Source organism: Amphiprion ocellaris, chromosome 1 (genome assembly GCF_022539595.1).
Source record: "Amphiprion ocellaris isolate individual 3 ecotype Okinawa chromosome 1, ASM2253959v1, whole genome shotgun sequence".
Classification (NCBI taxonomy): domain Eukaryota; kingdom Metazoa; phylum Chordata; class Actinopteri; family Pomacentridae; genus Amphiprion; species Amphiprion ocellaris.
In genome coordinates this window covers 38,742,444-38,768,426 of record NC_072766.1, presented here as the reverse complement: position 1 = coordinate 38,768,426, position 25,983 = coordinate 38,742,444, and the positions used below count along the sequence as shown (strand labels likewise).

Here is a 25,983-nt window from a genome sequence, read left to right as displayed (position 1 = left end):
CACAAAGTGTTCCACAACGGAAAGTAGAATAAAGTCTAATAACAAGATATAGGGCCCCATAAAAACAACAGCCTGGGCCATAAAGTTTATCCCTGCAGGTAACATTATATTACCTCAGGTTCATATTTCATATGGATTATTATTAGGCCTATAGGTCTAATATCCCTAAAACCTCGACTCACCCTCGGACTGGTGCAAAGAAGATACCCACGGGTGACATTTTATTATTTCTGAAGCCATTTAGGAAAGATTTGGAGATTATGGATTTTTCTTCTTACTGATTTCTATAATAATGGACTTTGGGGAGGAGTTTCTATTTAGCTGCTGATATTTTAACTATGGTGACCGATCAAAGCTAAAAGATCATAGGACAGTCCTCAGCACAGATTCATAATCTGAATCACAATCCTCCCCGCAGATTTACTTGAACTGGTGCGATCTCTTGACGACTTGTGCATATGGTTGCCTGGATACAAAGCCTGTCACTTCAACTCAAGGCTAAGAGCCCGACTCACAAATCTCTGCATCCTGCTTTCATCCTGAAGTGGTGATTCGTATCTCGGCTGCTTTGACGCTTGTTGAGTTTTCCAGAAAGATAATCTGTATTGATGGATAAAAAGCTGCTGCCAGAGAGCACAGAGTTACTAAGTAATGCTCAGCTCCTTTGTTCGGGAGAAAGGGAACATTAACCCTCTGAACTCCGAGCGGTTTTAGAGCTTTTTTTGCTCCTGTCACATTATTTATAGTCCTGCTCCCAGTAGATTGAACTCAACAATGTTTGCCCATACACAATGCGGTTATAATGTCATAAATTATAGAAAAAGAAGAAGACTGGAACTGAATTTCTTTAATTTTTCATTTCTATAAAAAAAAAAAAAACCTGGAATCAACATGAGAAACCTTTTTACCAACAATGGAAAAGTAACAATGTCTCGACAGACTACAGATATTTTACTACGTACACTTTCAATATGTTCGCAGTTCAGTCAAATAGTCCCTGAATTTTCATCACAGATCACTCAATAATGGCTTCATGGCTGCATTAAGGAGAGCAGAATCAATTGTTTTGTACAGAATCTGTTCATTGCAAACCATTAATTTTGGAAAAAAAGACATATAGAATTAAATGATTTTGATGAAATAACACAATTTTAGCTTTTTTCCCAGACAAAACACAGTGTTCCATATGATCAGTTCATAGACCATCAGTTAGCTGAAAATCTTTCAAAAGTGCAGCCCTAGTTAACCTTACACACCAACTTTTTCAAGGTAGGAGGTGAGAACAGAACATTACTGACCAGAAAAATAGTTTATATATGGTGGACAAAGCTTACTTCATCTGTGACTTCTGCACAGGCAATAATGAATGAATAAAGAATCAATTAAGGGATTAAATTAAATGTTGACACGGTGCCAGAGAAAACATAATTATTATCCATAATTATTATAAATCGTCGGCCACGAGCATAAATAGTAACTGTGTACATTCACAATCCACAGAGGAATTCACAACAACGCGTCTTTCAGGATGTTAGTCCACTCATCGCTATTCTTTACCTGCTGTGCTAAATTCTTTTAAGTACTAATAACATATTAAACACAACAGTTCTAAATACATGTTCATTCTCCCTCTTTGGAGTCCACATCTGTCTTATTTGCACACGTTAACACACTCGATTCTCTTATCTTCTGTCCTTTTAGCTATTTGCTCAATGTGCTGCAGAAAATACAACACTTTTGAGGTACTTGGCGCTTCTCGAAACGACCTTCTAGAACTCTGCTTTGCTGGTTTAGTCACAGCTTCTTTTGTGAAGAGACAAGCAAGACTCTTCTTTGTGAGGAAAAAGCTACAACACTGGTAACAGCATTACAAATGACACTTTTTTTTTTTTACCTTTTTTCGATATCCTTTGCAACAGCAAGAATTGGAGACTGTTGTCTGATTTCTGCAGCCCTGAGCAGTGGTTTCCACGTCTCTTAGCGATACTGGGTTGCAGTTATTGTCACAATAGTGAATGATTTGTGTTTGCCTTGAGGACTTTTTTTTTTTTTTGCATGCACACATCATGTAACTAAGCAATCCTAATAATGTACTACTAATAAAGCAGCAGCAGCAGTAATGACAACTCTGAAGAAAACTTGCATGGCTTCATAGTGCAATTCTATCAAACCAGCTAAAAATAAAACTTAAATTCGGTAAAATTTAGGCTGAAAATGAGTGCAGTGCAACCTGAAATAAAGAAAAATGCGTTTAGTTTGCTCTAAACAACAATGAAATATTCTTCAACGGATTAGTTTACCCTCACTGTTTTGCACGAAGGTTGCTAATGTGTGAAATGGGCATCTTTGGGGAAAAAGATGATGAAGTTAACATTCTAGAAAGACCCTCACACATTAATCTGCTTAGATCAACCCTAATATCAATTTGGTACCACACAGATTTATTTACCTGAGGTGGCATTGATTTTTCCGACTGGCCCAAGGAATAATATGCTCATTACTGAGCCTTGATGCTAAAGGATTCCAACAATGGTTTTGTTAGCTGCATGAAAAAACACCAATAATTCAGACACAAAGAAATAAAATTATAAAACTGGAGATAAAAACAAGATAAAGGAGACAAATAAAAAAGTTAAAACAGCAGAATGAGGTCTGTAGCTAGCATGACAGAGATGTACTACGCAAACAAGATAGGAATGGGAGAGACAATGGTTTCGACTCAATAAAAACATCCTTAAAGCTAAGATTAAGAAAGATTCAGGTGACAAACGGCACTAAACCAACTTACTCAATCTCACCAGCTCTTAATTACTCTGGCTCTCCTCCAAGGACTGTACAGGCAAAAAGTTTTGATTTCAATTTTATCCAATTATGTTTTGATCTTTTCTCCCTAATAACACTCTGATGCCAGCCCTCTTTTATCTTCACTACAGCCTCATCTGACAGACAGCCACTGCGGCGATAATTAATCGACAAACCACCGGCCTGATGGGTATAATGCAGCGTTGGGAAGAATCAATATAACTGGGCAAATCCTCCCGTGCATCATACAACTTTTCATCCACGAGAGGTGACAGAGCGATGCCTCTGCTGAAATTCACATCGCTTGCTCCCAGTGTGTCTGTCTAGCAGCTGCATTAAGGAAAGGACAAGTGATGACTTCCTGGCTCTCCGGGGGGAACGTGGGGATGGAGAAAGATTGTCACAGCTGAAGTGCATGTTTATGGATCAGCTCTGACTGAGTGCTCCTTTAGAAAAGAGTCTTCACCAGCCAATCGATGAAGCGATTATATCATTGCTACCTTCCACTTCATTAAGGAACAGTGGGAGCCAAAGACACTTTCTATATACAGCCGAGATGCGGGATGTTATGTAAAGATACAGCCCTGCTCTCGCTGCGTGTTAATTCGTCCTTGAATGCTGCATTGTCGGCACTGTTAACAGCCTGTCAGCCACACTGAGACAGTACCCAACAAATATTTACCCTGATAAACACAGACACCTCATTAGACGTGTCACTTCAAAGGAGCACGGCAAAAATGAATCGGCGCAGCCACTTGTGACAGATCTATCAAGGTGTTTCAGGAGGTGCTTTGGAGTGTGTGTGTGTGTGTGTGTGTGAGTGTGAGTTACCTGTTACAGTCGACGTGCAGCAGTAGGTGGGAGGCGCTGATGGTCAGGGCGATCTTGTGCCACTGGCCGTCGGCGAGGCGGTAGGGGAAGGACTCGGAGCGTGGCTTGCCTTTGAAGCGGTAGTGGTAACGGATCTCCTCTCTCACCCCGCTGCTCTCCAGCTCAAAGTAGCTGCAGAGGAACACAAGAGGTCAGAGGTCAGAGATACTTCGGTTCCTGGACAAGGTGTTGAGTCACTGCAGGAGTTTAACAATCCTACATGAAATGTCACAGAAGTACAACAGAATATTACTGAGTTAACGTGCCAAAGGGAGCAGTGCACCATCTGACATGATCTCAACAAAATGGATCCTCTGGTACAACAACTTGCTGTAACGCTAATTAAACTTTGCAGTGAGAAAAAAGATGAAGCGCATGGCGAAACAATGAGGGGAAAGTAGTTGGGAAGTTGTGGTCAACAGTGAGAACTGGAGGTAAGACCACACCGGGTCCTGTCAGCTAAGAACAGGAAACTGATTCTACAATTTGCACAGGCTCACCAAAATTTGACAATAGAAGATTGGAAAAATGTTTCCTGGTCTGATGAGTCTCCGTTTCAGCTGCAACGTTCAGAATTTGGCGTAAACTACATGAAAGCATGAATCCACTCTGCCTTGTGTCAACCGTTTCGGCTGCTGGTGGGAGTGGTGTAATGGTGTGTGGGATATTTTCTTGGCACACTTTAGGCCCCTTAGTCCCAACCGAGCGTGGTTTAAACTCCACAGCCAACCTGAGTATTGTTGCTAATCAAGTCCATCCCTTTATGACCACAGTGGACCCATCTTCTGATGGCTCCTCCCAGCAGGATAATGCACCATGTCACAAAGCTCAAATCATCTCAAACTGGTTTCTTGAACATGACAATGAGTTCACTGTACTCCAATGGTCTCCACAGTCACCAGATCTCAATCCAATAGAACCTTTGGGATGTGGTAGAATTGGAGATTGGCATCAAGGATGTGCAGCCAACAAATCTGCAGCAAGTGCGTGATGCTATCAGGTCAATATGGACCAAAATCTCTGAGGAATGTTTCCAACAAGTTGTTGAAAGTATACCACAAAGAATAAAGGCAGTTCTGAAGGCAAAAGGGGGTCCAACCTTTTACTAGCAATGTGTACCATATAAAGAGGTCAGTGAGTGTATATTTAAAAAGCATCTTGGTATTGCTTGGTAACAGTGCTGCTCTGGGCACTAACATGCTAATGATAATCTTTCAGATTTTAACTTGGAAACTTCAAATATATTTGATATTTCTGCAAGCAGTTCAGGAGGACAAAGACTGGATCTGTAAACTCTTGACATTATCAGATAATTGTTGCCAAATATCAGCTCAGACTGAGGTCCCAGATAGGATTTCTCCCCTAATTGTTCAGAAGGGTAAACAGAGGTTTATAAGCGAGTAGCGAGCGAGTAACTCAGGGGATAAGAAGACAGACTACCAAGTGGAAGGTCGCAGGTTCAAGACCCACCACTGGCCTTTAGGGGCAGTGGTGGCGCAACGGTTAAGTCTCTGGACTACTGATCAGAAGGTCAGAGGTTCAAACCCCAATGCAGCCACTGTTAGGCCCTTGAGCAAGGCCCTTAACCCTTCCTGCTCCAGGGGCGCTGTACCACGGCTGACCCGTTGCTCTGACTCCCCCAATTGGGGAAACATGCGAAAATCAGAATTTCCCCTCGTGGGATTAATAAGGGATAATAAAAATTTTTTTAAAAATTTAAAAAATAAGCACTTTGCAAAGGGAGCACATTACATGTTACAATGTTCAAAGCAGATTTGTAAATTATTTTATAAATTATTTTTTATAGACAAAGATTTAAAATACTTTTTTCACTCCAGAATCAGCAGAAAAGTCTCCGCAAATTAATAAAGATATAGAGCTGACATCGTGACCTGACGCTGGCACCAACGGAATAGTCAAAGAGTAATGAGAAGTGGCAGTAATGGTTCATATTCTAGTGGAAAGGCCAGATAAAATGGGGGTCTCAATTAGAATCTGACATTTTGTGTGAAGAAGCTGACATTTTGGACTCGCAGCTGTCTTAGAGGAGTGATCAAGAGGTCACTAAAGTTATTTCATATTCACAAGTTTGTTTTCTCTCATCATGGAGTGTTGCTGGGGACAAAACATCCAACAATTATCACACATCTTGAAAAGTGATCAGAGCCTATGCACAGACAAATATCACCGTCCCTGCAAAAGTATGTATACTGCCAATTAAAATTAGTTTAAAACTATAAAAAGTGAATGTTATTCAGTCTTGTAGGTGATCTCTCTAACTCTCTGGGAGAAACCAGAGTCATATTAGCAAACTGAAATGATTTGTTGATTCTTTACTTTGACAAAGGCACCCTAACAGCTAAACGCTCATACTGCTACTGCATTACCCAATAGACAGCAGGAATGTATGTAAATATGACAAACAGTGATTTGATGCTTCAGCAAACAGCTGATAAATAAAAAGTTTGTCAAACCAAAGAAGCAGAAAGATGTTTCTATGTCAGTTTCACCTGCTATCCCCACTTTGTGATGCGACTGCAGGCGTTCGACTTGTAGCTCTACTCGACACCATGTGTGCTCGACTCTCCTCCCTCATCAGCCACGCTAAATTAAGAGTCAGCTGGCCACAGACAGCAGCAGCAGCCCGAGAGCCGCAGGCAACCAGTCATGACATTTCAGCGTCCCTGCGGCTGCAAATGACCCCAACACTGGAACCTCTGGCCCCTGAGCGCATCGACTCTCACGCACCTAAAACACACCACATCTGGCCAACACGGCACTCTAATGCATAAACCCAAACGCAGGCCGGAACATCACCTACACCGATATATTCAAGCACAAAAAACACAGACTTTCACACTGGGATCAAGCCCATTCAGTTCCAAAGCTCAACAGCTCTCATGCATATTTATGAAAAGGGAGTGCGGACCCACTCCGCAGAATATCAATCGAGGCTGGGGGAAGCAGAATTATCCATCTTCCTGTTTGGAAAATGATTACACCGAGAGGTGCTCATAAGACAAACAAAGCAGCAGGAGAGAACGACACACATACTGTAACTACAGTAAGCACAGTGGGTCAAAGTTGAATGAGAAATATGGTCTATGAACTGAAGGATATTTACAGCATTAAATCTGGATGTTTGCCTTTGTTTTCTCTTTACTATAAGTTTGTTTAACAAGGACATTTGTTTGAGTCTTGTTCAACATTGCATATCTTGTTATGTCAGACTTCTTTATAGACTTGACTTTAGACCATGATTATTATGGTCCAAGATTATTAATACCAATAGGAACTACATATTTATTGGCCCTGGCTGATTGAACAAACCAAAAGCATGCCACCTTCATGGCTCATAAAAAGTATGAGTAAGTAAAATATGGCTTGATAATAGAGCCCCATCGCCCTTCATTGCTCTCCCCATTGTTTCAGTGCAGGTCTCCCAAGGTTCTGTAGTGGATATGGGAATCTTGCTACCCCATTTACGCCCTCAGACCTCCCCTGGTGGAGACTGAGATCAGTGGGGACAACTAACTGCCATTGCGAGAAGGCTGCATTGTCTTAAAACACCCCAAAGCTGTGTCCTCCATCACCTCCACCTCAGCGATGCACTCCCAGCGGCCTGCGCTGAGGGCTGAAGGGCATGGAGGTTGGTTCCTGTCCAGAGACATCCAGTCAAACCTCAGTGCAGCGTGGCAACTTCGCCCTGGTTTCGCTTGCTTTCAAGGCAAGATTATATTGTTATTTATTCATGTGTTAACATCTAAATTATCAGTTGCATACCTTGGTAAGCAGGATTAAATTCAAATTAAACCCTTTTTTCTGGTCTTTGTTAAAAACAGGTCATTAAAATTACATTTTTTATAACATTTTTTTTAGCAACTTTAACTTCTAAATTTGCACTTCGGGTTTTATTATTTTTATAAAACCTAAGATACAGTGACAATGTACCTTGACAAAATGTTAGCTCTTCAGGAATTAGCTTAGCTTAATTTATATTGGTGAGGTTCAAACTAAGAGATACATTACTTACAGAAAGTTCTAGCCAAGCCCTACACTATAGCTACAAAAGATTTTTTAATTTCATTTCAAAAAATGGTACATTGTGATTTTAGACCACATTTACCATGAAATGAGGATAAATTATACATGCAAAAATTTCACAAGATCATGGCAGATATGATTTTCAGATATTTAAATGTGAAAGGTGATGTATGGAATATGAAAACGCTTCATGCAATGATAAAAACTCAGATCATATATCCACATTTGATCTTTGCACATTTTGTTGGAATACTGAAACAAGACTTGCACATGTATTTCTTTGCATAAGCCTTGGAAAGACAACGTTGTGCACAAATAATCCATCATTAATCGTTGAATGACTGAATGTTACCAGCTGCCTGTAGATACATTTCAATAAAAATGCATTTTTCATACTGCTGCATCCCTGTACACCAAGAATGACGATGAGCAAATTAATTGCTGCAACAAAGAAAAGAAGAAGAAAAGTCAAACAAAAAGAAAAGAGGGGGGCGTTGATCAGTGCATGTTGTGATCGGGTTTGGCTCGGCTCAGAGCTTTCCACAGAGCTAATGACGGCCCATCAGCCCCCCACACAGCGGGCCATGTTAATACTAAAACAATTATCACACAGTAAATTAACAGGCATCACAGGGAAATGTTTTTCTACAACATTAAATTGCATTTGCACACTTGGAACAGAGTGTGTGTGTGTGTGTGTGTGTGTGTGTGCGTGCGTGTGTGTGTGTGTGAGTGTGTGTGAAAAGGAGAAAGGTAGCGTTGGTCTGTGTGGATACGACTGGCCGGCTTGGCTTGTCTTTGTACTGCTTGTCATCATTCTGAAATTAAATGAATACATCACTCTGTGGCTGCGCCGGGCACTGACCAGACAGCCCGTCTCCATCATGCTGCAGGAGACGGAGCCGCTGATACTTGTCAGCTGCCGAAGAATCATTTGCATCGAACGAGATGTAAAGCGAGGATGAGAGCTCTCCAGCTTCGCCTCTCCCACTGATGGAAGCCTCCTCGGGGTTTCGAGAGGCCTGAAATCACCCAACGAGCAGAAACACTGCTACCCTGATTTGATTCATGAAATAATCATCAAAGGCATTAACTCCACAGCGAGCGTTTATTTTATGAAGTATTTAGTGCTAGCTATTGTATCCCTGCATTACAGCATATTTAATGAAGGGGAATAATCTATTGGCAGGCAGTCGGTTGGTTATGAATAGTGTAGCCTGACAGCTTTAAAAATGACATATCTGTTTTGGTGCTTCTCAGTAAAATATACCAAAAAAAATTAGCCTAGTCTCCATTTAAAGGCTTTCTTTTCATTGCTGATCCTTTTAGCACCAGCAACGTACAAAGCTGCATTATTTATTTTTTTCTTACTAATGGCAACTGCACGGATCTAACAGACTCGTAATGTGAGCATCCACAGCTTTCACAGACAGGAAAAAAAATTCTGTTTGCATATCAAACAAAGCAGACAAAAAATTGGCTAGCAGCGGTAGAGGGAGACTTGTTTAGATTAGAATGTGTTTAAATTTGATGTGACAGCAAAACTACATGAGTGTGTAGGCGCCTATTTTCTGAAGGAAAAAATACACTTGAAAAAAAATAAATGTGCATAAATGAGCTGGGAGATGGTAAAAAGTGAGGATCTGAGCTGAGAAAAACTTTGTTTTGCAGGTAGGCAGACAGACAGACAGACAGACAGACAGGTTTTGATCAGGATGACCTAAATACTCCATTCAACGTCCATCGCTCTCTTTAGCAGCTAGTCCACCACCTGTTAACTGGCAACCGTAACCAAAAATGCATTGCTCCTATTTTTAATCTCACTTCATTGGTTTATTTCCGAATAAGTTTAATTGTTGAACTATTTGTTCAGAAGTCTCTAAACAGGCTAGCGTCCCCATATGCTGCCAAAGATGTCCAAGCGAGATCACTTATGTCATCTTATCAGAGCCTAAAGGTGGTACTTAATAGAGCTTGACCAATACATCAGTCAGCCTATACTGGCTTATCGCAGATATACTGGTAGCAGATTATATGTTTTTACAATGCAGAAAGTTCATGTTAAATGACATAATGGAGAAAAAGATGCTTGGGATCATTTAGAAATAGTGTTATCACACTGTTATCCAGCAGAGCGACTCTGACTAATGTGTAGAACACTTGAAGCACTGTTTGCAGCACACAATGGTGCAGAGTCAAGCAATGTCCTCATGGTAAGATGTTAACCAGTTTGTGATAAACAATGGTGTATATGTATATATAGAAAAGCATACTGGTAGATCAATAAATACTTTATTCAGCCCTTTGGGAAAATTTAGACTATCCAGTAGCTCACAAGTTACATTCAAGAAAAATAAGGAAACTAAAGTGCGAAAGATTATGCAAATCGTGCTGGTAGAGAAGATAAGGTGCAAAACTGTGCCAGTGTTTACAGTTTTTTTTGTTTTTTTTTTTTTAAAGAATATCAAAAAGCATGTAGAAGAGGTGCTTGGGTCCTGGTGCTTCCCAGATCACCCAACATAGACTAATCAATATCGTAATTTCTTAGCCCTTATAACTGGTTCTGCTTCAAAAATCCAGTATCTCTAATTTTATATTGTAGTCAGTAAGCCTTGGAACAATTAACTCTTCAAATCAGATCTGTTCCAGCACTGACCCCATTAAATTTCCTGCTAAAGACTCACTTCTTTAGTCTGCAATATAATGCAACTTGCGAGCTATTATTTATTTTATCTGTTCAGTTTATGCAGATAGTCTGTCTACTTTTAAATTCTGCACATAGGTCGATGTTAGTAATTCTAAAAAGTGCTCTATAAGGAAACTTGAGCATTCCATTTCTATGTTTCCAGCCGCTTGATAGATAATCTAATGTTTTCTCTTCTTTCAGGTCTGTTTTAAGTCTCCACCAACAGCTACGCCACAGTAAATATCGTTTTCTTCTGATGCTTTTACCCATATCGGCCAACTTTATCTGTCTGGGCAGGCACTGGGCATGTCCACGGTTTATAGAACTTAATACACCTGACTGCTGGAGCTAAAAACAACACTGCTGAGAGCAATGAGACCAAACCAAGACATTAAGGTAGCAAGTCAGAAAACCAAACAAACAATAAATTGAAACTCTATGGAGCTAAGGGACACTGCAGAGCATGGTGATATTTCTCTGTGGGTTCACAACACATACAAGTAGTCTTGTGCTACCTTGTCAATGTAGAAATATCAACAAAACCTTAAAACATAGTCAACCTACCTTGTTGTCGATACTACACTTTATGTAGAGTCTTGATAATTCCATCACAAGAGAGAACTTGCGAATTTTTGCATCCCACAAAGACACAAGCTTCCATCGTCAACCAAAACACTCCAGTTAATATGACAACATAATGGGAATCAGTGTAGTCCGCTGCAAGTGCAGGATTATGTGTTGGAGACACATCAACAGCGTAAAGCACTAATTCTGCACACTGACGCTTGCTACAAGGATAAGGTGACCTGACACACCGTAGAGTACAAATCAAGAAGTGGGCAGACTATATGTATACTGCTCTAAAAATATGTTCTCTGCATGGATTTACCTTGTGCCTTTAGGCAGCACGGCCCTCGTTGTGACTGAGTAGCACTTGAGGTATAAGGACATTTTATCTTGCACCAAACATGATTTGAATCGTCTGAGTTCCTCTGGTAGCAGTGATTGAACCACAATCAAAATTACATATTTAGACATTTTACCCATGTAAATCATCCCTTCCGACCTTAAAATGGCTTGGATGTGACTCTGCACCTTTCCCTGCTTTAGTAAGCACAGAGCTATTAACATGCAAATTGCACCTCGACACCATCTATAACTTCCCCCACAGCTCGAGCACACCAGCTCACCTATGACTCAGCTCAAACACCGAGTAATGAGAAGATTATTTCTGACTTTTAAACTTTTTCTGAATGTGCAAACTTTTCTTAAAGAGGGCACCACAAACAAAAGTTGACAGACTTCACTTGCAATTGCATGGACTCATATTTTATATCTGGGAAAAGGAAAAACAGATATTCGTACGGTTAAATACAAACAGACATGAGAACACTGATTCAAATTTTTACATTTGTCTGTTAAATATGTTACAGCCAGCAGATGGTTAGCTCAGATTAGACTGGAATCAGAGGGAAACAGCTAACCTAGATGTGTCAAACACTAAGAAAATATGGCTACACGCACCAGTAAAGCGCAATAATTAACATGCTACGTGTCACTTTTTTTAAATCCGTGCAAAAGCCACAGTGAAGAACAACAATGTGGTTATGGTTATGTGCCAGGCAGCTTGCAGAGACTCCAGGAAATTACTGGTTGCAGCATTCACAAGCTGGCAAACTGCTGTTTTTACCCTTTGGGTTGTGCATAAATGTGGTAATGAGAGAGTTTGTTCTCCGTTTTTGTGCGTCTCCAGGCCAACTTGTCGTATTTGGTGCTATCACGGTTCTCTGTACCCATTTTTTTCATGGTAATATCAGTGTTCTGAGACCAGGAGGGCTTGTGATTCAAACTACTGGGTGATAAATAAACAGCCACAGTGTCAGAGTTTGCAGCCCGAGTCTCCTGAGATGGAGATTGTGGGCTGTAGAGGGGTCTCAGAAGTGCCGTGACAGCTCTGGGAAGAAGCTGTTGAGGTGACAAGTGGTCTTCATCAAAATGCAGTGGCATCATCTGTAAGAGAAAAGTTTTGGAAATGAATGGCTGCCTGAGAATGCTGGCTTGGCTGTATATCATCCTGTCCTTTTTCTTCACCTCCAGTGTCATGCAGCTATTTTATGGAGGGCAGCTGACAACCAATTATCTGCTCAATAGGGAGGTCAGCACTCCGGAGCTTGTCCGTGGAATGGGAGGAGAAGGAGCTAAACCAGATTGCAAAACTCGCCGATGCCTTCACTTGCTGACCTGGAAAATGTGACCGAGATTGGTTGCGAGGCTTCAAGACTCTCCTTGATGGAAGTTTCTGGCTTTAACACATGTTCTCATCACATAGGAGGTTGACGGCAGATAGGTGCAGCTTTCACAACCGAGCACAGCGATGTGGGGGGGGGGATCAATTCTCATTTTCACAGTTTGGAGTGACGTTATTAGCGGCGGAGCGTTGTGTGAGGCAGACCACCTCCTTCTTCCTGGTGAGGAGGGTGTTGCTGATGGTTTAAAACAGTCGATGAACAGGCCGGAGCAGGTGGAATCACTGACATTATTAGGGATGTGATTTTTCAGGGCAGATACCAATCAATTATTAGTAATAAAGAAGGCATTTGCAGCAAAAAGGAAAATCTTGAGTAAAAATTCAAACTCCAGCTGGAAAGCATTGTTGAAATACCTATTACTCCCCCAAAGGAATGCGTTGAAGTTATATGGCAATTAGCATACATTTTACTGTCTGTCTGTCTGTCTGTAAGCAGCATTACTAAAAAAAATGGACTAATAGATTTGAATGAAATTTTCAGGGAAGGTCTGACATGACACAAGGACCACCTGATTAGATTTTGGCAGTGATGCGGCTTATAGTTTCGATCCACAGATTTGTTAAAGATTTCTGTGTCATTGTCAGATAGCGGCATGGCGTCACTGTAACTATGACAAGAAATGAACGCTGCAGCAGCTGCCTGCTGACGATCACATGATTGTGATCCTACTACAAATCCACCGCTGTGGACTTAACAGAACTTATACGTCAGGAATGACACAAGGAAAAATTGATTAAATTGTGGGGGTGTTTCCGAGTCCCATCAATTCCCGCCACCTGCTACATATTTAGGTCACGTGATGCGGTATCCGTACATATTATACAGATGCATAACACACGCTTGTGCTCAGCACAAAGTAGTTTTTTACTAAAGATTTCATCCATCAGAAATGATACAATGACTGAGCAGCCTTGGCAGAATACTGCGCTCCTTGAGTGCTTTTCATATTTATACTAGTTCAATCAAAAGACTTTATAACCAATCAGACAGAGAGGCAGCGGCATCAGAGCAAAAGTGATATGTTTGTAAACCAATTTACTTTATATGAAATCAGTTAAAAAATAATAAAATTATACTAATAAGTGGAAGGAATTCAATAATCGACCTATAATCAGTCGATCCCAACAGCAAATCATACAGCAGTGCTTCTGTTAAATTACTGATTGACATTGTACTGATTATCTTAAAACTGTGTTCATTGTTATGCTATGAGTAAATACCGTGGTTGAAAACTTCTTTCCACACACAGACATACAAAGAAACTGCTTCAAATGACAGAAAAAATGCAACTCATTAATTAGTCATTTATGCTGTTCTCAATTCAACATTCATCTTTTTTTTTCCTTGTCTAAGCACATCATTGCCATGATATGAAAGAAAAATACTTCTTAAAAAAAGCCCTAAACTGTGCCATTTTTTGGGAGAACAAGGCTGTTAATTTACAATTTGTTATCGAAAATTTTCGGTTAAAAGAGAGAGACTATCCAGGATACAATTTTCATAATCAAAAGCAATCCACAGCTAGTGTTGGAAGCTTTGGGGACAGGCGAGCAGGGGTGGGGATGAGTTTGCATATTTGGCACGCTGCCGTCATCCTGTCACTGCTCAATTTAAGGTGTTCCCACACACCTGAGGTCTTCAGCGTTTCGTCTTCCCTTTAACCGCTAAGGTGAACTGAAGCGTGACATTCACTGCTAGTCAGGCACCCAAGCTGAGATATATGTATCCACACAAAGTATAAATATAGTACAAGAATGTGCTGACAAAATGCCTTTCGTTGGGCATTTTATCCACATTTTATACCTACACCACAAACACAACCAAATAGTCGAATATATGGGTGCAGCTCTACCTAAAGACTTTTAAAATATCTGCTTTTAAAAAATAAAAGTTCGAGGTATTAGCCATCTTACTGTTGAAGGACATTTTAGGGGTTTCTGCTGTTTTTCCACCCAACAGTATTTTCTTCCCTTTATGAGAAGGAGGGCAGCCAAAAAGCCAGTGAAGGTCCCTGGGGTCTGAAAACTGCTGGACAGGTGGAGGAGGTCTGGCTGTCTCAGGGGCATAACAAACACAGAGGAGGTTTCTGGGATGTAAGATAGGGGGTGAGTCTAAGAATGTCTTTTTGTTGCTAGCGAACAAGCAGAGCCACTGCTGTGCTGTGTGAGTAATTTCTTCTTTCCTGTGGGCTCGACGCTCTTCAGGGATGCTTCTCTGCAGGTTGCCTCGGCAGACATGGAGCTGCACTGACCAATGACGTCTTTTATATTCAAAGGCAGCCTCGCAGAAACGGGGACGGCGACTCAACAGACCAACTGTTGGTGTCGAAACTATCTTGAGCACATAAGAGCGTTTGATAAGTGTACAGTTTAATGATCCGTCTGTGAGGGATCCGAGCAAACGTTGTGGGTGTTTCTTGTATATCACAGCTGACCAGTGGTTGACATTTAGCGTCTTTCTTCAAGCTCCTCCAATCCATTTTCATATCATCAGGGATGGTTAGGTGTAATGAAAGTTCCATGGAGGGTTTTAGCCTTTTTGAGATCATAGCACTTCTACTGTGGTTCGGTTTCACTATTATCATTAATACAGTTACACAGAGCAGCAATAAGATATTTACCACAAATAAACTATGTGCTCAGAGCCAAATGGAAGAAAACTAGTCATTTCCAAGAACCGTATATATTTTGTGTTTATCAGGAGTGGGCTGAAGAATAAACCAGAGCTAAAAACATTGGTAATACTGAACATATATTCAAAAAGTGGACACAAATGCAACTCAGACTGAGAGCTAATGTTCCTCTTTGTCTATTGGATGTGAAAACTTTTACTAACCTGTAGTTCATAGCAACCTTTAAAGGTTGCACCATATGGCAGCTATGGGTTTGTCACCACCAAAAATAAGTACAGCTTTGACTTTCTGTACAAAAAGATTCCTAATCAAGTCTGAAGTCCTGTTTCCAGTTAGTCCTTTATGAATTAGATATATTTGCCAGGACATTTTGCACACACATGCAAGAAAGGAAAAACTTTAAAATTCAGAAGAGCCAGAAGGAATCAATGTTAGTCAGTATTTGCACTGTATTGCATCCTTTCTCTTGAAGCAAACACTGGCAGGGAGTGTACTCCTTGAATAATCCAGGGAGTTCAGTGTGGAAGCTGGTATGTCTCAGAGGTGAGGAGGCGGCTCATCCCTCAGCTCCACTCCACAGGGGAGATCAGGAGTTCAGGATCGAAGCCAGCGAGCTCCTTTCCTCAACTTTCTCGAACACTCAGACACAAATCCCATCTGATGGCAAAACAAAGTTTGAAAAAAAAAAATCTGCACGTCTGTTCTTACAACCATAAGATAAACAGACACGGGTGAAGAAAGTAGTGGCAGCAAAGCAACAAACAAATCCTTTTTTTTTTTCAAGAAATATGATGCCAAGAACTGTTAAATTATATTTTAAACTGCAAATCTATCAAAAAAAAAGGTTACAGTTTATCTCATCTATGTGCCACCTCACCTGTTTTTCAAGGATGTTTACTAAAAATGTATGTTACAATCAGATGTTGTGTGTTGATTTATCAGAATAAAGTCCATTGAATCTGACAAAGCTACAAAAAAGACTTGTTTAGTGTGACAATATTTTAGTTGCCAGGATACCGGAGATTCAAGAGTTCCCCACTAAGGAAGAGCGACTAATCAGATTTATCTTTTATCTGTCTTATGATTCTGACTTGAAATGAGATAAAATTATCAAGATAAAATGATAATGGCATTGTTTTCTGTTTTGCAATGATGCTCTCCTTTTGTCTTGCACAATTATTCGTGCTTTCCTTTACAGTGATGCATTTCCAAATTTTGACCAAGTGTCTGAATGTTTGCCTACTGATAGAGAACATGAGCTTTCTACCAGAGTAATGTCCCCTCATTATGCACACCAAACACTACACATCATCATAAGGACTCCATTTCCACCGTAAAGCATGGCGGTGGCAGCATCATGACGTAAAGCATGGCGGTGGCAGCATCATGACGTAAAGCATTGCGGTGGCAGCATCATGACGTAAAGCATGGCGGTGGCAGCATCATGATGTGAAGCATGTTAGATCATTGTGAGACGCATAGTTTTACCTACTGATGTTGTGTTGTCGCTTTAGTAATCCTGCATGGTCTACCCTCTTCTGTCTGCATGTTTGTGAAGAATTTGGTCCAGAATTACTTGCAGATTATCTCATTTATGTCTATTCTTTCAAATTCTGTAAAATATATTTAAAGTTCAAGGATATCCAGTGTTGAAAAGACAGCTTCAGTGAAAGCACGATGTTTCCAAAGTCAGCAAGCAAACCTGTTAAATAATCATGATCTCAATATTGACTTTAGTAATTTTGATTGTGATTTTTGCAATAGCTGAGTAGCCCTATTCCACTTTGTTCTAAACTTCTGTTTGATATACAACAGATTTTGCAAAACTATTTACTCATTTGAGATTATTACCACATGCAAACCTAATTATGGGAAGAATGCTGAAACCCACCAGAGGGAAGGAAATCTTTAGCAGCTTCTCGTGTGGAAAACAGTCGATGCCGGGTGGGTGTGAACAAAAACATGACTTGCTCCAGCAGGAAAGGGATGATTTGATCTGAAGTCAATACAGGCAGCGTCACATCAAAGAAATTTCCTATTTCCATAGGTGCAGGTCACAGTTTGCTTGTTTACACCTGACCTGTGGCAACTTTTGAGAAGATCCACTCCAGTGCAGTCTTATTTTACAGATCTACCATTTTTAATACAACTACAGTGTATGCAATTGTGTATGAATAATATGGAAAATGGAGGCAGTTGCTTGAATTTTTTGATTTCCAGGGAGATTTTTTTGAAAGAAAATGTGTATTTAAACTTCTGCAACTCAGTAGTCACTTTGTATGAGCAATGCACAAATGAGAAACAGTCCAAGTCAGGCTAGAAAAGTATAACTTTGCTGACTTGACAGCTGACAGTGGTAGGAATGAATATTTTGCTGTTCAGTTAGCTGAAGACTAAAACTAATTCTGCAATGGGTCTGATGTTTATTGCATTGACTTCTTCATTGCTAGCCAACATTTGGAAACTTTTACCACAAAGGCCCTCTCCGCCTCGGTGTGTTTCCTAAAAGAGAAGAAGCTGTAAGCACTTCTGAACTGAGGCACGGAGGGAGACGCAGACCTGTGGAGTGACAAAGGGCGGGCAGATGAACAGAGCAGCTGGAAGAGCTAGCTGAGCATCTTTGGTGTTGGAGTGTTCAGGTGGGAAGAGCAGTGGGGAGACCAGGCTTTGAGTTAGTTCATCACAGAACCACTGCCACTTGCTGACAATGAGAGCCCAGAAAACTGCTGTCTAAGCAGAAATAGGCTCCTTTTGTTCTATTCAGCCTAGTGGAGCAGCAATAAACCTTCCTCCCCATTCCCCAGTGCAGGGCATAAGAAGAAAAAAAAAAAACGTTTTTCTGCTTTTGCTGTGAGTGCCGAGAAATGCTTGCATTCAAAGGATGTTTTCACTTTGAGGATGAGGAGAGCGCAGGATGAGATGAGGGAGGAGAGGATATTATCATATTTTGAAAGTGAAGTTGGCAGAGTAGGTGGGAGAGGAGACAGGATGGTTTGATTGTGCTGAAAGAAAGAAGAAGTAAAGAAGGGGAAAGAGAAGTAATGTATGATTGGATTTGGCCCAAGCGGTGGAGCTACAGTAGCTGTCTGTTAGCTGGCTGAATGGGAGGCCTGTGTTATAATGGGAAAGAATGGGCATCAGCAGAGGGCTCTAATAGGGCCTTCAGAGAGGATTCAGAGGTTCAGAACAAATCCTTGGTCACAATGGAGCACAGGTCTGCACCAAGCCCAGTCAAGGCTCTGTCCATCTTAGCAAATTTAATTACGCTCACAGTGTGGCTGTCTGACTCGCACAACAGCTCGTCTCAAAATAACTTCAGGCTGCTTACAGCTCGGCTGGGACGCATTTGCATCCGAATATCTCTTTTCTAATACCTGACAATGCAAAAATATCTGAAGAAAAATCGCAGGCCTTGAAAGTCAATTAACTGACGGGAGATTTATTGTGTTAAAAATAACTGTCAAAATATTAAGTCTGTATTTGATCTGTAAATGAGTCGGTTCACCCAAATGACAAGAATGAAAGCATTTCCTCTCCTTCAGTATTATGATATCTGGCTTTTTAGATAGCTTCAGTTGCATGTGTTGAGCCAAACGGAAACATCTACTATCTCAGCAGCAACGTTTCCTCTCAGAAGCAGTATCCTCTTTACTCTGGATACCATCTAAAGCCTGATTGATTCTCCAGGGCTGAATGTATGCAGAGCCTTTGCGTTAGTGTGTGCAAGTGGCCCTATGTGTGGACTGATGTATCTGGATTGCTTTGCAAACACATCAATAAAACGCTAGTTGGTGGTGGGATTTCTATGTAGCTGCGTTAAGTTTCTTTGTGTATTTCAATTCAATGTGACAGAAATAGAGCAGATCACGCTGGAGCTAATACATGTTGAACGACAGTTAGTTTTACAGAAATGATTGCAACATAGAGAGGAGTCACTGAAAACAGCAGTGTCTATGCATTGCTGGGAGAGCTATGAAATACTATCTTGCTATACTGGCCAAATACAAGTCATGTCCGATCAAGGGTTTTTTGCACCCAATCCAATCAGAGTCATTGAACATAGAGAACATGCTAACACTTGATACCATTTTCCTTGGTAATACACAATTCAAATATTGTAGATTAGCCGTAGTACCAAGTGGAGCCTCTTACTTTGTAACACTGGAGGTGAGCACTTCCATGTGGGCAAGCAGAGAGCATTGCAAGGGGTTTAGCCTGTAAAGGGGCACCATGACAAAGTCTTTCTGTGAGGCTTAATGACCTCCAGTGAGTGTACATATTTTATACGAAGTCAGGATCACTAACGATCATCATTCCTATACCCCAGTGACATGTAAAATAGTAATTTTTTTGCAGTAAATATCATGTCTCTAAGGCTTTGCCCACAATATCTGCACATAGCCAGTAATAATTGTATTAAATAAGTTCTTCAAATTTACCACAGGTGTCACAGTAGATGTAGTCAAAGGATCAGGTTCTTGTCGATGCCAATCAGTTAAGAGTTGTCTTGATCAACCCGAATAATTATCTAGAGGTTGGGCTCAGTACAACTCTACTATCAGTTATTACAGTTTGTTTCACAGAAGCCTGTCTCAACATGGCATTTCACCACCAAGCAGACCAGCCACATCACGTCGATCAGTCACAGTTGCAGTCTGCATCTCTGCAATGTGGAGTTACATTTCTGTACAGTTGGACGTCAGGCAATCTACAGCGAAAACCCATAACAGATGTATACATCAGTCTTAACTGTGCAAAGACATTGCTTCAGTAAAAAAATGCTCAAAGACAGGAGGTTTTTGCTGGATGGAACAAACATGACTTTGAAATAAATGAGCTGCAGAACACCCACTGCCTATAGCAAAAGTAAACATTATAGCTTCTTCTAACCATGACCACAGTTGTTCCAAGTAGTTTATGCCTAAATTCAGCAAAACTATAATCATTATAGTGGAAGATTAGAAAGCAGCCATAAATATATTTTTAAAGCATGTGAGGGGTTTGAAATCAGAATACAGTCTTACAGGTCATTTTGGAAGCAAGTCATGCAGTTTGCTGCTGTGTTTGGGAAACTTGGTCAAAATAAAACCAGTGCCTCTGTGGCTAAACTCCACTGGAGATAATACACAGAAACATGTCTTGATCTAATTTTGGGTCACAACCGCTATAAAAATTAACATCCGAACCCCAAACACTTATTTCAGAACAATATAAATGTTAAAGACGGCTTAGGAATCAGTGGATCTGACAACCGGGTGTGTTTGAGCATGGCTGAGTGCCGATGATACAACGTTTGTTTAGTCCAAGCACTCCTCTGAGCTGCATATGTGGCATGGTGCATGTCATTGTGCCTGAAGGAGGAGGGCGGTACAATCGGCTGGCCCCATTTAGCCTCGCCTCGCTGTTCTTCAGCCAACCCACTGAGAGACAATTATGCCTGCAGGTAATGTGAGAGGCAAAGCGAGGGAGACTGACAGAGAGATAAGGGGGGTGAAGAGTAACTCTCGGGGTCACCTTAAAAGCCCAGCAGGGGGCAGCACATTTTATCTTCAGGAGTGCATCGTTCACTAAGTGTTTGAAGGAAAATGAATGCACTGGCATTCACACCAGTACACACCAGTGGAGAGACATGTTCAGATTGTGTGGCAAAAACTAAAATAACAATCCTGCATCCAAAAACTAAAATAAAAGCACACATCATCAGCAAAATACTAAACATATTTCAGATTTAAGCACACAAACCTATGCCTTAACTGTGACACAGTTCTATGCAATAATACAACTAAACTAGTCTGTACTTTTGGTTGGTTTAATATAATGACATTACATGTTACCTACATTAAAAAATATATTACTTGATTATTCTATAAAGCAGCGGTCTCCAACCTTTTTTGCACCACGGACCGGATTCAAGCAAGACAACTTTCTACAGACCAGCCATCACACAAGGAACAAACAAGAAAAGCACTCAGAGAAGTACGCAGTACTCCACCAAAGCTGCTCAGTCGTTGTATATTTCCGACAGATGAAATCTTTAATAAAAAATTACCTTGCGGTGAGCACATGTGTACGTTATGTACAGATACAGAATCACGTGACCTAAATATGTAGCGAGTGGTGGGAATTAATGGGAGTCAGAAACATCCCCACAGTTTAATCAATTGTTCCTTGTATAATTTTGGACTGTTAAGTCCCAATAAGTCCACAGAGGTCGATTTGTAGTGGGATCACAATCATGTGATCATCAGCAGGTAGCTTGCATAGCGTTCACGTGTTGTCATAGTTACAGTGACGCCGTGCTGCTATCTCGCAATGATACAGAAATCTTTAACAAATCCATGGATCCAGACTATAAGCCGCATCACTGTCAAAATCTAATCACTTGGACCTGGTGTCACTTCTGACATCCCTGAAAATTTCATCTAAATACGTCCATTTTTGAGTGATGTTACTAACAGACAGAGAGACAAACGTACGCCAATCATCACATAACTCTGCCGCATTCCTTGGCGAAGTAATAATGATTGTTTTTTTTCTTTTTCTTCTGTGTCAGCATCAAGCCTCTCCCTCTTTTCAGAGAAGCTCACCAGAGACGTTTGTTGTTTATTAATTTTGGCAGATTGATGGCTTCATTTAACATCAAGTGCAGGAAACAAGCACGGACGGAAGTGACAGGAAGGCGATCTAGTCATTTTTGAAAATAAAACACCCTGCAGACTCTGCCAGAAATAAAACATGAAATAAACCATTTTTATTCTCTCTGTGCGACCCGGTGCCAAATGACCCATGGCCCAGTACCGGTCAGCGGCCCAGTGGTTGGGAACCACTGCTATAAAGTATTGTCAGAATTGTCACCATTTCAAAAACATGGAAAGTAAAAAATACAGCATCAAACATTCCAATTTTCATTAGCATAACAGTACACCTACATGATCAAACCTGCAGCTATTTTTCTAACATTTTAGAAAATCAGCTTTGCCTACACCGCACTAGACACCGGCTGAAGGACCCTCGATTTCACTCTTCCATTTTGCATGCTTTTTGGCTTTGTCTCGACTCTCAGCGAACACATACACACCATCCTTTCACATGCTCACTTTGCATGTTTTACACAATTGAAGGCTTTTACCTTCAGAGGAAGACAGAAAAAATCAATGTTGCCTGCCCTTTAAAACACAATTCACAGTTGTGGAGTTTCTCAGGGGGCCAAGGGTGAGTTCACTGCTGCCACTCACCGATGTCTCACAGCCGTCTCCTTCTACAGCAACATTCAGTCTGCTGCCACAAATTCAATAAGACCCCTTGAAAGAGCCAAGAAGAGAACAATATACCAATTTTCTAATTTTTTTTTTTTAACTCAGCAAAACGAAAAGAAAGTCACTGGTAATCATGGCAGCTCAATTATAAAGCCATATGTTCTAGTTAGTGTTAATGCAGCCTTATACTATAGAGGTCAACATTGTCAACTTGGTATCACTTAGTGCTTAATGCTCATTTTTACAGACACAAAACGTTATCTTTCTGGCCCCGAGCATACAGGTGAAAATGCTGCTTTATTCCACCCAACGCCCAGCCCTTCCATTACCCTCTGACTTAAACTGGCAGTAGAGTAATTGCACACTGCTCTTTACTTTACCACACTTCATCAACAGCCATCTGCAACCAGCTAAGAGTAAGATGAGAATTCCTATCTGGGTTTAATTTAAAGTCGAGAGCGCCCAGTAATCCGCGGAAGGAAAGTTGTGCAGAAAAAGGAGCCGCAGGGCCAAAATGAAGAGGATTACAGATGGATTACCTGTGTTCTGACTCGTGGATGGAGAATATGACTCCCGACGTGGAGGACTTCTGCTGGATGGAGGCCAAGAAGGTAAACTCGCTTTTACTCCTGAACAGCTGCACCACTTTTTCTGTGATGTGTGCCGGGGCGTGAACTGCTCTCCCAACATCTGAGGGAATAAAATAAAATGGGAAGAAATCATGAGCTTGTGTAAACTGCTTTTTCACAGGCGGTGTGCTGTCTACTGCCTCCAAGTGCGCTTGCCAAAAAACGCGAGCAACATATTAAGTGAGCTAATCACACATGGCGAAACACAACGTAACACCTTTACACTTTGAAAGGATATCTCAAACATTTCTGGCACTCGTGTCTGGCAGTCTGCGCTTGAAGAAAGCAATCTGTTGATGCCAGCAGGCTTCATGCAACAAGCTAGTGCATGGAAATTGATGCTTAGACAGTATACTTTGCATATATGTGTGTATTGACTTACACTAAAGAGAACTTTGGGTCCTCTTAAGACAGAAAGAAATATGAAAATCAGCAATAACCTAAATTTGACATGACTTTGTGTCCCCCAAGATAAGAAACATTTGTAGTCAGACAATTAGTTTACAAACAAGTCAACAGTTTAGCCTGAAATGTCATTAATATGCCATTATTGTTATTGTGCTGCATGGATTCCCCGATGTAAGCTAGGCATTTTTTTCTGTACATGGATGAAAACCACTTAATACAACAAGGAATATTCGGCTTTGGAAAGTTTACTTCAGGTGCCACTGTGTAGGATTAAGAGGGATCCATTTATGCAGAAGTTGCATCGACCACATTTTCTCCTACATGCTAAGAATACACAACATGGAGCCATTTACGACAGAAACTAACCCCTGAATCACAACTTCCACTGGTAGTTTAAAAAAAATGCCTAACATTGCATTTTTTCCATCAGTACTCAAACTGCTCCTCTTTGAAGTGCTGTTCCATTGGAAAATTTAAGCTTAAAATCATTAAAAACACTAACTCTACACGTCTCATCTAAAAATTTGCACAAAAAAAGTAATTTGTTCAAACAAGATTCTGTTAAATTCTGCACTTCTTGGTGGAACTGAAAAACCATTAATGACTCAGCTGTGACCAACACTCACATGATCAAGATTCTGAGATTTTTTAACTTGGCTGAACTGCAGGCTGTGCTTACACAAAGCAGATGTGAAACAAGTATTGAAGCAAAAAAATCTCGCCAGTAAAATATACATAATTTATACGGCTGCATATTTTTCCATAGTTTTGTTTCTAAAATAAATAGTTTAGAGATTTCTCTAAAATAAGAAATTAACAAAATTCAAGTTCCATCTTATCTTTATGATGATTTGTGGCATAACCATTTAGATACATTGCACAAAAACACATTTTTATGTTAGAAACCGTAAGAATACACAATGTAGAGCCTTTTACAACAGAAATTAACCCTCTGAATCACAAATTCCACTGGTAGGTTTGAAAGGCAGGTTATTTTTGTTTTTTTAAACATGGCTAAAATTGCACTATATCCAACTTTCCAAAAGTCTTCGATTTACTCATCTGTGAAGGATTGGAAAACTTTAAAAGATCTAAGCATAAAATCATCAAATTCACATTATTCTACATATTTCTTTAAGAAATGAATAAACAAATCATCCTTCTGTAAAAAAAAAAAAAAAAGAAAAAAGGAAAATTCTGCACTTCTGGGTGGAATTGAAAAACTTTTAATGACTCAGCTGTGACCAACACTCACATGGTGAAAATTCAGAGACTTTTCAGTTTAACTCGACTGAACTGCAGGCTGTGTATATAGAGTAGATACATACGTGGACAAAATTGTTGGTACCTCAGTTAATGAAAGAAAAACCCACAATGGTCACAGAAATAATTTGAATCTGACAAAAGTAATAATAAATAAAAATTCTACGAAAATTAACAATGAAAATCAGACATTGCTTTTGAACCGTGGTTCAACAGAATTATTTTAAAAAATAAACTCATGAAACAGGCCTTGACAAAAATGATGGTACCCTTAACTTAATATTTTGTTGCACAACCTTTTGAGGCAACCACTGCAATCAAACCATTTGTGTAACTGTCAGTGAGACTCTGCACCTCTCAGCAGGTATTCTGGTCCACTCCTCATCAGCAGACTGCTCCAGTTGTCTCAGGTTTGAAGGTTCCTTCTCCAGACACCATGTTTCAGCTCCTTCCATAGATGTTCAATAGGATTTAGATCAGGGCTCATAGAAGGCTACTTCAGAATAGTCCAATGTTTTCCTCTTAGCCATTCTTGGCTGTTTTTAGCTGTGTGTTTTGGCTCATTATCCTGTTGCAAGACTCATGACCTGCGACTGAGACCAAGCTTTCTGACACTGGGCAGCACATTTCTCTCTAGAATACCTTGAGTACATTTGTGTATAAGGCAAGTATAGAAGCAAAAAATGTAAGTAGTAAAATATATATAGTTTATAGAGTTGCATATGTTTTTCCAGTGCTGGTAACATCTGTAGTCATTTGAAAAAAAAAACTGCACATTTGATTCCAGTCTTTTTTTTCTTTCCTATTTCTCTAAAATGAAAATTCAAACAAAATTCAAGTTCCATCTTATCTTTTTGATGATTTGTGGCATAACAACTTTACTACATTGCACAGAACATATTTTTCGGTTCTCTCTACTTCTAGCCATGGTTGTGCTATTTCGATAGAGGTGCAGGGCTTTACATATTGCAGTGAGGAAAAAAATGGAACACACGCATAAAAGCATCCAGAAACTGTTTGTGGTTCAGAGTGGGGTTAACCTGGTTTGCCTGTTCTAGCAGAACATGAAGCCAGTACTGTCCAT

General features: G+C 40.3%; 1 protein-coding gene across 1 annotated transcript in view; it reads right to left on the bottom strand.

The window, feature by feature from the left end:
• Positions 1 to 25,983, bottom strand: part of LOC111575341 (protein kinase C-binding protein NELL1) — a 345,892-nt gene that overhangs the window by 276,100 nt on the left and 43,809 nt on the right. Inside the window, exons 3-4 of the mRNA XM_055013217.1 lie at positions 23,139 to 23,289; positions 3,634 to 3,804 (exon numbers count right to left, since the gene is read on the bottom strand). Coding sequence (XP_054869192.1) covers positions 3,634 to 3,804; positions 23,139 to 23,289 — 322 coding nt within the window. The remainder of the gene's footprint in view (positions 1 to 3,633; positions 3,805 to 23,138; positions 23,290 to 25,983) is intronic.